Source organism: Saccopteryx bilineata, chromosome 2 (genome assembly GCF_036850765.1).
Source record: "Saccopteryx bilineata isolate mSacBil1 chromosome 2, mSacBil1_pri_phased_curated, whole genome shotgun sequence".
In the NCBI taxonomy this organism is placed as follows: Eukaryota; Metazoa; Chordata; class Mammalia; order Chiroptera; family Emballonuridae; genus Saccopteryx; species Saccopteryx bilineata.
In genome coordinates, this window is record NC_089491.1 from 341,027,015 (window position 1) to 341,039,222 (window position 12,208).

A 12,208-nucleotide genomic window follows, 5' to 3' on the forward strand; every position below is an offset into this window, starting at 1 on the left:
TGTGGTGGACAGGTGGGCTCCACCTGTTACAAGCGCACAGGTAGCACATGGAACCAGCACAGCTGTAGAGCAGAGAAAGATGCAACAGAGAGCAGTGTGTAAGAAAATGCATCTGTTTGTGTGTGTGTGTGTGTGTGTGTGTTGGGGGCGTTCTGAGAAGCAAAGGGGAAGGTAAGACACCAACTCTGAGGGTGGCTCTATCGGACAAGGAATGAGCTATCCCCCGACTTGGACCCAGTGACCAGCACAGCAGGTGAAGATACTGGCATGAGCAGACGGAGAGGAGATGGGAGACCCCAGGAGGCTGGGGAAAGGCGGGTCTGGGGAGGGAAGGGTGACCACCACTTCCGAATGCTGACTGCCAGGTGCCATTAACCCCGGGAAACCGTCCTGAGGCCACGGAGATCGGAAGAGCAGCCCTTCTGCACACAAGGGACCACCCCGCAGGATCAAAGCCACCCCACGGCCTTTCTGTGTATAAACCTCTCGCTCCTTTTCAGAGACGTTCTCGTCCAAGTGGGTGGCTGTCCGACCCCAGCCCTGATGACCGCAGGGGCAGCAGCCCTGGCCCGGGGCCGCACCTCTTCCTGGGCTCGATGAACACCGAGGGCACACTGGCCGTGGGGTCCAGGATCTTGTCGATCTGCATCTGCGCCCGGCGGTACACCCGGCGCCGCTCCCGCGTGTCGCCCGACGACAGGTCGTCCACCACCGGGAACTCGTAGTGGCCGCGGCGCTTGGCCCGGAGCCGGATCTTGTTCCGATGGTGCTCGATCTCCGACTTGTGCCGCAGTGCCGTCTGTATCTGAAGGGGGGAGATGGGAGGAACCGGACAAAAGGAATGGGCTCCGAGGGGCCTGGGACCCAGGCTCCCGCAGCTTTCGGGGAGGCCTGCCTGCCTCCTACCTCGCCCCTAGTCCACTGAACTAGGTACCACGAGGCCCCAAAGGGGGTGACACGGGGCAAAGGGGACCTGCCATCGCCTACCCAGTGCGTGTGACAGGGAAGCCATGGTATCAGACCCTACAGCTGGGCAGTCGGCGGTGACAACCTTGACAATGCTAAGGGGCACTGAGGAGTAGGGATCATATGCCCTGGAGAAAGAAGACATATTTCCCAAACCCAATACTCACTACTTCAGAGGCTTTTAAATGAAGACAGAGTCAAGATGTTCAGAATCCCCAATTCCTGATCATTATCTAGCGTCATCAAAACAGGTGCTCTGACATGAGCCCCACCCCACCCCACTCCCCAAAGAGGGGATTCACATGTACGGGAAGATGCCACCAGACCATGTCACCTCTGGCTCTGTGGGGCCCGAGCTAGGTCTTGAAGAGCACGCAGGGTCTAGGGACGGGAAGGGAGTGAGCTGCCGGCACTGCCATGCAGAGGGCCAGAAACAGGGATGTCTGTGAATGCCTGGGGGCCAGGAGGCGACCTGATGCAGGGACGGGTCTGCTGTGCTGTGGTACAGTGCCAACCAGGACGGGCTCACTGGGACCCTGAGGACCAGGCAGGACGCAGGCCAAGATCAAACGAAATCTGCCCGGCTGTGTTGCGGTGGATCGAAAGCCACACGTTTCCTCAAGACTGTCTGAGACGGACAGCAGTTGCATGAGGTTCTTTGGAGATTCACCAGCACGAGTATTCAGAAAGCTTCCAATTGCTCTATCAGGACCGAACTGTTCTTTGAAATATGTGAGGTCCTCAGAGGAGAACCAAGACAGGAATTCGCACTAGAAGCTCCAGCTAAGAAAACATCTCAATGTAGCCGTATAAAGAATACAGGTCAGTGTGACAGTATTGATGAGGCTCTAGTTCGGTGTTTCCCAACGTGGGGCTCACGCCCCACAGGGGGGCAATTCGATAGTTAAGGGGGGCAATTTGAAAATGGACTCGACACGACTTTAACTCTTTCGCCCTGGGCCATTTAAATGCAATGCTAGATATAGGTGCCAAATTTAACAAAAAATGCAATTCTTAAATAATTGTGGTAAATAATTATTAAGTATAATTTCATTTGACGAGACCAAAATATCAACTGGGTGATTGGCGTCGTCAAGTAAACTTTGTCCTGGGTTCACCGCGGAGCGTGCCATCTGCCGCGGGGAAACCCGGACGTTTTAAAAACTCGCTAAACAACGCAGTTATTCTCACCTAATTGGCCCATCGCAACTTCTGTAGTGTTTCACATCATTCAGTTGGTGTTAATTTGAAATAAGTGTCAGTCAAAACTGTTGTAAAAGCTCGGTGATTTAATAAATATACATATATATATAGTATAGATATAATTGGTAAGTATTTGATTTTATTTTTATCAATATTAAACTCTTTATTAAGTACTTCTTGCATCGGGGCTAGAAAGCACTAATATTTTATAAATATTATTGGGGCTATAATAGTGCATGCATGACAATTTTAATTTTAGAAGCATAACTTTCCAGAAAATTTTGTCAAGTGGAAAAATATAGATACCTTTTGATTTGCAGTGGTAGTGTAGTAAATGTGTTACATACATTTAAATAAATATGAATTTTTAGTATACGTTTTTACTCTATGTCACATTGAATATATTTTAACACATATTTTAATATTAGTTTTTAATTGATCTTATTTTTATTTCTTATAGCCCATAGTAAAATGAGTGGTGCAAGCAAGAAAAAAACTCGTCAATATTCTGAGGAATATTTAAAATTTGGGTTCATACCCGCTGTTCACGATGAGCGGGTTCCTTTTTGTCTTTTATGCCAGCAATGCTTGACCAACGAATCAATGAAACGAGGTCGTTTTGAGGTACATTTGAAGGCGAAACATAGTGCTCATATTAATTCAGATTTGAGTTACTTTAAAACTTTAAAGAAAATTTTTGAAAAAAGAACAACATTAAAGTCTCTATTTACTGCTCATACTTCAACTAATAATCGTGTTCTTGAGGCTAGTTATCTAATTTCTTTATTCATTGCTAAAACTGGAGAAAATCACACTATAGGAGAGAATTTAATAAAACCGTCAATATCAGCATTTCTTAAAACGGTTCTTGAAAAAGATGACAAAGATGTAAAAGCTATGCCACTCAGTGACAATACCGTTAGCAGAAGAATAGACGAAATGAGTGAGGATATTGAAAAACAACTTATTGAAAAGCTGAAAACAAGAAAATTCTCCTTGCAAATGGATGAATCAACTTTGAGAGACAGTGAGGCAGTATTGATAACTTACATAAGATATATTGATAAAGGACATTTTGCTGAAGAAATGTTGTTCTGTAAAAGATTAGAAAGCACCACTACCTCCAAAGATATATATAATAAGCTAAAAAACTACTTAGATGTCAATGATATACCAATGAAAAATATAACATCTTGTGCTGCAGATGGTGCTCCCAATATGATGGGCAAGAAAAATGGCTGCTTAAAATTGATGAAAGATGCGAATCCAGAAATGATTCTTGTGCATTGTGTTATTCATAGGGAAAACTTGGTAGCTAAAAACATCTCACCTGTTCTGAATGAAGTATTACATACAGTAATAAAGTGTGTTCATGCTATTAAAGCTAGTGCCAAATCTGAGCGTCTTTTCAAGCTATTTGTGAAGAACAAAATGAAGACCATGAGAGACTTTTACTTCATACTGAAGTAAGATGGCTATCTAAAGGAAACTGTTTGAAAAGATTTATGGAACTGTTTGATACTCTTAGTGATTTTTTAAGTGACAAACCTGAAATGAAGTATCTGTTAACAATAGATGGTAAAGCATTTGTGAGTTATTTAGCCGATATCTTTGAAAAACTAAATATATTAAATAAGCAACTTCAAGGAACAAATAAAACTCTTGTCGATGCAAAAGCAAATATATTTGGTTTCATTACCAATATTGAGTTATGTCAGAAACATATTAACAACAAAAACTTTAAACAGTTTCACTGGCTCCAAAAATGTGAAATAACTGATACCGCTTTACTTGTTATTGTCAATCATTTGAATATTCTATCGGCTGATTTAAAAGAAAGATTTTCTGATTTAAATCAAATTGATTTCCCAACATGGATGATGCAGCCAATGTTAGTGGATTTGTCTGACATATCAAATATGCAGTGTCAAGAAGAACTCACAGAATTGCAAAATGATGAGTCAGTTAAAGCTTTATTTAATATCAAAGGAGTGATGGCATGGCTTTGTGAGGAAACAGAAATCAAATACCCAAATTCAACCAAATGTGCAAGAAAACTATTGCTACCATTTCCATCTTCATTTTTAGCTGAATGTGGATTTAGTGCTGTAAATGATTTACTCGTAAAAAAAAAGAAATCGGCTGGATATAACACAACGTGGAGACTTGAGACTAAAGCTAACCAAATTGGAACCTAATATAAAATCTCTGTGCAGTAAGCATCAAGTGCAAGGATCACACTAAATTAAAATAATAAATTAATATAGAAAAATCTGTATTAAAATTATTTGGAATTTAAATTTCTGTTTTTCATTATATGTTTTGAAATTTTACTTACTGTGTTTTGTTATCAATTTCATAGTGATTTCTTCCAAGAACCTATCATTTATGTTTATTAAGTGAACAAATCAATTTTTAATGTTAAAAATTATGTATGTTACATGGGGGGGACATAAAAATTTTAGAAAGGTTAAGGTGGGGCATGGCACAAAAAAGGTTGGGAAACACTGCTCTAGTTCTTGAGTTGGGTTTTGACTTCATTATCACGCTTTATGATTGATATATAGGACCTACAGTCATACCTATGCATCAAATACTCCATTTTTAAAAAGGAGGTACAGCCTGACCAGGTGGTGGCGCAGTGGATAGAGTGTTGGACTGGGATGTGGAAGACCCAGGTTCAAGACCCTGAGGTCGCCAGCTTGAGCGCAGGCTCATCTGGCTTGAACAAAGCTCACCAGCTTGGACCCAAAGTCGCTGGCTCGAGCAAGGGGTCATTCGGTCTACTGAAGGCCCACGGTCAAGGCACATATGAGAAAGCAATCAATGAACAACTAAGGAGCCACAACAAAGAATTGATGCTTCTCCTCTCTCTCCCTTCCTGTCTGTCTGTCCCTGTCTGTCCCTCTCTCTGACTCTCTCTGTCTCTCCCACAAAAAAAAAAAAAAGGAGGTACAGAGGCATATGGGCATATGCAATATGAGACTGATGGAGACAGGTCTGGGCCATGCAGGGCCTGGTCTCCTGAGCACTGATGAGAAGGGACAGTGCTCACCATCCTGACCCCAAAACACACATTCTGTGGTCACGTCCTCGGCAAAGAGCCAAATGAGGCGTGGCTAGGAGAACCTTTAAGAACGCTTGATAAGCTTCTACGAGATGATCCACTTTATAGGTCCCCTTTAAAGTGGGGGATGGGGGCTCAACTGTAACCAATTTCTTCTTACTTCAACCTGGCAGGACACAGACAGCAGCAGGTGTTTCTCAGAGACAGGAAACCGACAGGCATGATACTGCCTTTTGGGCATGCTAAATCACATTCACCCCACTCACTGTCCAGCCCAGGTCAAACCTCTCAAGTTAACAGTGACTGGACCTGGCCTTCTGGTTCCCAACATTTTAGGAGGAAAGCAGATCCAACTCACGCTTCCAGGGTTCTGCTAGGAATTATCTAGATCCTGGGAGCCAGAGCGGATCTAGGAGGAATCACAAAGTCCACTACGGGTCCAAGGCCACCCCAGGTTCAATGACTCACTAGGAGAACTCACAGGATGCAGCCTTTTCCCCACTCATTCCAGCAAAGCAAAATCAGCACAGGGAAATGACACAGCACAGTCTGGACATCAGTCGCACGTTTCCGAGAGTCCTCTCCCGGCGGGGTCACAGAGAATGCGCCTAATTCCTCCAGCAGTGAGTTGTGACAACAGGTGTGCAATACTGTGCACCAGGGAAGCTCATCAGAGACTCAACGCCCAGGGTTTTCAACGGGGGCTCATCACACAAGCACCCTCTGCCTGGCGTGTACCAAAATTCCAAAATCTCAGAAGGAAAGCAGATGTTTGGCATAAATCATATTGTTTGCACAGTTTAGGCACAGGGAGATACTATGTTCTATAAACCATGGGACTCTTATAGAAATTCAAGTTCTCAAAACCGGCCACAAGGCCTGACCTGTGGTGGCGCAGTGGATAAAGCGTCGACCTGGAAATGCTGAGGTCGCCGGTTCGAAACCCTGGGCTTGCCTGGTCAAGGCACATATGGGAGTTGATGCTTCCAGCTCCTCCCCTGTCTCTCTCTCCTCTCTCTCTCTGTCTCTCTCTCTCTTCTCTAAAAATGAATAAATAAAATAAAATAAAATAAAAATTAAAAAAACAAAAAAAAAAAACAGCCACAAGGCAAAACAGGACTTGTAAGGACAGTCATCTCGGGTCTCTCTTCTGCATACCTGCCAATGCACCTAACAGTGTCCCTGAACAGTATCTGATATTCAGAAGACCAACTGTCATTTTAAATTTACAATTAAGAAGACCCGTCAGCAACTCATATGCCTTTTGCAATTTTTTCGACATTTTTAACTTTGACTCATTTTTAAGCACTAACCAAACTGGTGTATGAGCTTTTGTAGTTTCGTACTTTTTCATAAAAGCAAATACCTCTTTGTTAATTTTGTTGGTCTCTGCCACGCGGTCGGCCAGGACGGGGAGGTGAACCGGAGGTGCAGGGATCGGCTGCATGGCGATCAGCTGGATCTTATTGGGGACGCGCCGGCTGGCCTCCGAGGAGCGGGAGATCCTGTCCACGTGCTCAAAGATGGAGGCGGACGAGTGCTGCTCATTCCCTGAACTGGGTAGAGGCGGCCCTGGAACGGCAGGAAAAGCCAGGAAATAAATATATAAAGTCCACCCTAAAGAAACAGCAACAGATCAGAAGTACGGATTAACCCTTAAAGAAGCCACAGGTGGACCCCGACCAAAAATACATCCCTACTCCATGGCCAAGAATTCAAATGTGCCTATTTGAGCTTACATGATCACTATCATCTCCTTCAGCCTCACTGAAAGTTACCAGTGTCATCAGAGAAGATATGAAAAATCATTATGCCACTTTGTGCCCCAAATTGCACGGGTAGAAAGGACCTGAAGTTGCTCCATCAAGTGGCTTACAGAACTTCTGGCAGCTCTGAACTGGCGCTCGCACTTGGAATGGTATAAATTTAGTTGCCAAGGCAATTATACTAAAGACAAGGAGACTGTGGACATGCGGGAGTATGCTGATTAATAATGAACAGTCCTGGGTTGTCTGACCGGATGCAGAAAGAAAAGTAAGTTGAAGACGCATGAGAAGAAAAAGCTGCTATCTGCGGGGACTTCCTTCCCACTATACAAAGAGATGAAGATATTACTAAAACATGGTTAAAAGGGGGAAACTTTATTTTAATAAATTAATTTTTTAAAATGATTAACAGGGTAAATTTATGGCCTGTATATTTTACCACAATGTACTTTTTAGAGTGATCAGAGCCACAAAAAAGAAGAAAAAATTTAAATGTATAGAAAAAAGAAACCCAATTTAAAATGTTAACAGGTTAAATCTTGGTATAATAAGTGACTTTCTCCAATGTCTTATACTTTCTGTAATAAGAATTTTCTCTGATGAGTATAACCTTTATAGGTAAAATAATTCTAATGAACTTTAATTTTAAGATGGCAAACAAAGATAGAGAGGTTGAGGAAGCAGGACTGAATAGATAAATGACCTCTACAGAGCTAGTTAGACGCACTAAGATCAATGACATCCCTCTGATCTACCACAGTCACCCCTGGGCACTCTGGACATTGCTTTAAATTAAAGTGGATCGCAGGCCAAGGAGTGAGAGCACACAGAAACTGTTTTTACACAGAAAGCCTGAGGTTTGAAACCTCAAGTGTAACTGAAAATTATGGAGGTTTATGCTTAATGTAAAAAAACAGCGGAGTTGAGCAAAGCCATTAAGAAATAACAGCTGAGCCCTGGCCAGTTGGCTCAGTGGTAGAGCGTTGGCCTGGCGTGCAGGAGTCCCAGGTTTGATTCCCGGCCAGGGCACACAGGAGAAGCGCCCATCTGTTTCTCCACCCCTCCCCTTCTCCTTCCTCTCTGTCTCTCTCTTCCTCTCCCGCAGCCAAGGCTCCATTGGAGCAAAGTTTGCCCGGGCGCTGAGAATGGCTCCATGGCCTCTGCCTCAGGCGCTAGAATGGCTCTGGTTGCAACAGAGCAACACCCCAGATGGGCAGAGCATCGCCCCCTGGTGGGCATGCCAGGTGGATCCCGGTCGGGCGCATGCAGGAGTCTGACTGCCTCTCTGTTTCCAGCTTTGGGGAAAAAAAAAGAAAAAGAAAAAAAAAGAAATAACAGCTGATATGTGATATAAGGAACTCACGTCGATGCTACGTGAAGTGTTTATATTTCCTCTGTTTGTGTTACATTCATTTGTTGCACCAACCGATCAGAAATGATATATGTAACTCTGTGAGTGAACACCCTCTCTCTAAGCAAGGAGACAGCGCTTTCTGCATCCTGGACTCCCCGGTCTGTGCCACACAAGTGGCCAGGCACCAGCACGCGTCTGGTGGCAGCTTCTCAGATTGCAGGCACCAGGCCCAAAAGGAGATCATTAGCCCCGCGAGATAGGCTGGCCTCCCTAAGCCAAACTTATAAAGTGACAACAAATGTCAAAAGGAGAGCCTACTAAGTAACTGATACCTAAAGGTGAGGTCACTTTCCTCCAGGATGGTAAAAAGACCAGGGTGGCAGAGAGCTCCACGTGGCTGGGACGCAAAGGGGGCAAAGGAAGAAAGCCCCCCCGCCGCCCCATGTTGTCTGCCCACCCGGGCACCACTGAGCTGCAAACCTGTGACTCGCTCCTATCCGCACCCCTCCCTCTTGCCCACTGCAGTCACAGATCCTCGCTTTAGCTACAGCAACGGGAGAAGGAGGGTGTGTATAGAAAACCCTCACGCTTCCAAACTGCCCAGAGCCCAGCCCTTCTGAATGGGGTTTGTTATTTGTCATACACATATAATATGTAAGTGGTATGTTTGTCATATATGTGTACATGTACATATTCGTCATATATATGGATGTATTTGTATGTGTATGTTCCAGCTATATATATTTATGTATTTTTTTATTACTTGCATTACACTGCACATTTAAAAAAGACCACCTGTACAATAATGGCCAATGGAAAACACAACAAATAGACAGTGATCAGTGCTGTGTGAATCCTGCCTTAAGGGAAGTAGGGACTTCAGGTTAAAACCCCTTTCTCTTTAAAGACAATAAAAACAAAAGTATGTATCATGATAGAAATAACAGTATAGGATAATGTCAGTGAGGGACAGGGAAAAGGGCAATCTGAATTTCTGAAGTGCACAAGCAATGAAACATCAGTGAGGAAATATGATGTCATCACCTACAGATAAATACCGTCACGCGCTAATATACTGTGAGGCAGGGGTCAGGTGCGCCTCTCCTCCACCCTATCCCAGCACCGGGAGCTGTCACAGGCACTTGGGAGTGACTAAATAAATGACTAGCCACCTCAACTATGGTTATAAAATTGTGCCTCAGAGACCCTGGCCAGTTGGCTCAGCAGTAAAGCATTGGCCCGCGTGTAGAAGTCAGGGTTCAATTCCTGGCCAGGGCACACAGGAGAAGTGACCATCTGCTCCTCCAACCCTCCCCCTCTCACTTCTTTCTCTCTCTCTCTCTTTCTCTCTCTGTCACCCCCCCCCCCGCAGCCATGGCTCTAATGGTTCAAGCAAAGTTGGCCCTGGGTGCTGAGCATGGCTCCATCACCTCACCTCAGGCACTAAAATAGCTTGGTTGCCAAGCATCAGCCCCAGATGGGCAGAGCATTGCCCTAGTCGAGGGCTTGCTGGGCAGATCCCGGCCAGGGCACATGCAGGCATCTCTCTGCCTTCCCTCCTCTCACTTAACAACAACAACAACAACAATGACAACAAAATATACACACACACACCTCAGAGAGACCTCTGGGAATCTGCCTTCATGAAAAGACAAGAATTATAATTTACTATCCCAACCATCTTATAAATAGATGCCCCATAATTACCTGAAAAACTTCAGTGTTAGATGGAGTCAAAACCATCACCCTGCAATCATATTAAAAGTTTAATTTGGCCCTGGCCGGTTGGCTCAGTGGTAGAGCATCGGCCTGGCGTGCAGAAGTCCTGGGTTCGATTCCCGGCCAGGGCACACAGGAGAAGCGCCCATCTGCTTCTCCACCCCTCCCCCTCTCCTTCCCCTCTGTCTCTCTCTTCCCCTCCTGCAGCTGAGGCTCCACTGGAGCAAAGATGCAAAGATGGCCCCGGGCGCTGGGGATGGCTCCTTGGCCTCTGCCCCAGGCGCTAGAGTGGCTCTGGTCGCAGCAGAGCGACGCCCCGGTAGGGGCAGAGCATCGCCCCCTGGTGGGCAGAGCGTCGCCCCTGGTGGGTGTGCTGGGTGGATCCCGGTCAGGCGCATGCGGGAGTCTGTCTGACTGTCTCTCCCCGTTTCCAGCTTTGGAAAAATACAAAAAAAAAAAAAAGTTTAATTTGCTTGGCCCTGGCTGGTTAGCTCAGTGGTAGAGCGTCGGCCTGGCGTGCAGAAGTCCCAGGTTCGATTCCAGGCCAGGGCACACAGGAGAAGCGCCCATCTGCTTCTCCACCCCTCCCCTCTCCTTCCTCTCTGTCTCTCTCTTCCCCTTCTGCAGCCAAGGCTCCATTGGAACAAAGATGGCCCGGGCGCTGGGGATGGCTCTATGGCCTCTGCCTCAGGCGCTAGAGTGGCTCTGGTCACAACAGAGCGACGCCCCAGAGGGGCAGAGCATCGCCCCCTGGTAGGCAGAGCGTCGCCCCCTAGTGGGTGTGCCGGGTGGATCCCGGTCGGGCGCATGCGGGAGTCTGTCTGACTGTCTCTCCCCCTTTCCAGCTTCAGGAAAAAAAAAAAAAAGTTTAATTTGCTTTGCAAACTCTTTAGCACATGTAAAGGCAGGTGTCCTGTGTGACACTGACATTCTCAATGCCAATGTGACATTCTAGAATTTGAAACCTATGGCATTCGTATGAATGAAATTTCTAAGTACTTAAAAAAAAAAATCACCCCCTTGCACACATGCAGCCGATGGTGAGCGTTCTGCAGCCTTTACCTTCCTGGAGCATTCCTGGCGCAGAGGAGACAGAGGACACGTCATGTCCGCCCCAGCAGGGGCAGCTCTGTAGAGCCTTCACTTGGGGAAGGCATGTTCCTCCAACCTCACTCTGTTCATCACAACTCGTGGTAACGATGTGACTTATTCGAAATGTACAATGCCTATGAACACTGACATCTGAGTAAGTCATCTCAGAAGAGTCAGCAGGGAAGGGAATACAGCACAACCTTGAATGGATCAAACCCGAAACAACTGCCTTTTTCTGCACTTCCAATGCCAGGCAGGTCCTGAAAATACCAGGTGACTTGTGCTGTGGTGAGAGGGAATGCTGGTCCCAGGGCAACATGGACAAAGTTCCCAGTATGATCTCAATCACCCGCCTGCCTCCGTTAAGTTGTATGTTATCGTAACTTACAACAGAAAATTAGGGAATTACAAAATAAGGCACACGCTACGATTATAAATTCTCAGAATCTCTTTGTTGGGCACTCAATGAGGTTCTATGCAAGCAATAAAACGTCAGCAATGGCAAGATGATAGCTTTAAGCGAGTAAACAAAGTTTTAACAGTGAGCTCATATTTGCAGTGAAAAAAACCATCCTTCTAAAACAGTGGTAGTCAACCTGGCCCCTACTGCCCACTAGTGGGTGTTCCAGCTTTCATGGTGGGCAGTAGCGGAGCAACCAAAGTATAAATAAAAAGATAGATTTAACTATAGTAAGTTGTTTTATAAAGATTTATTCTGCCAAACTTAGCGAAAATCCGACATAAAGTACTTGGTAAGTAATTATTATTATATGCTTTAACTTGCTGTAACTCTGCTTTATAAATTTTATAAAGTAAAGTTACTTCCCTACTTTATAAATCACCATTACTGTGGAACCAGTGGGTGGTTAGAAAATTTTACTACTAACAGAGACACAAAAGTGGGTGGTAGGTATAAAAATAAAAAGGCTGACTACCCCTGATATAAAACATGAACATGATGTACGGATTCCAGTGTGTCTTCAAATCACAATAGCGATACCTGAGCTTTTGATACTCACAGGAACATCTAATCCACTTGTG

General features: G+C 45.2%; 1 protein-coding gene across 3 annotated transcripts in view; it reads right to left on the bottom strand.

Annotated features, from left to right (window-relative positions):
• KIAA1549 (KIAA1549 ortholog) overlaps nt 1–12,208 on the bottom strand; it is a 132,842-nt gene that overhangs the window by 28,309 nt on the left and 92,325 nt on the right. For all 3 annotated transcript variants that reach the window (XR_010729452.1, XM_066262393.1, XM_066262394.1), the window contains exons 13-14: nt 6,603–6,808; nt 582–805 (exon numbers count right to left, since the gene is read on the bottom strand). Coding sequence is in view for 2 of the 3 variants with exons in the window: in XM_066262393.1 (XP_066118490.1) it covers nt 582–805; nt 6,603–6,808 (430 nt within the window). In the remaining variant the exon portion in view is untranslated. The remainder of the gene's footprint in view (nt 1–581; nt 806–6,602; nt 6,809–12,208) is intronic.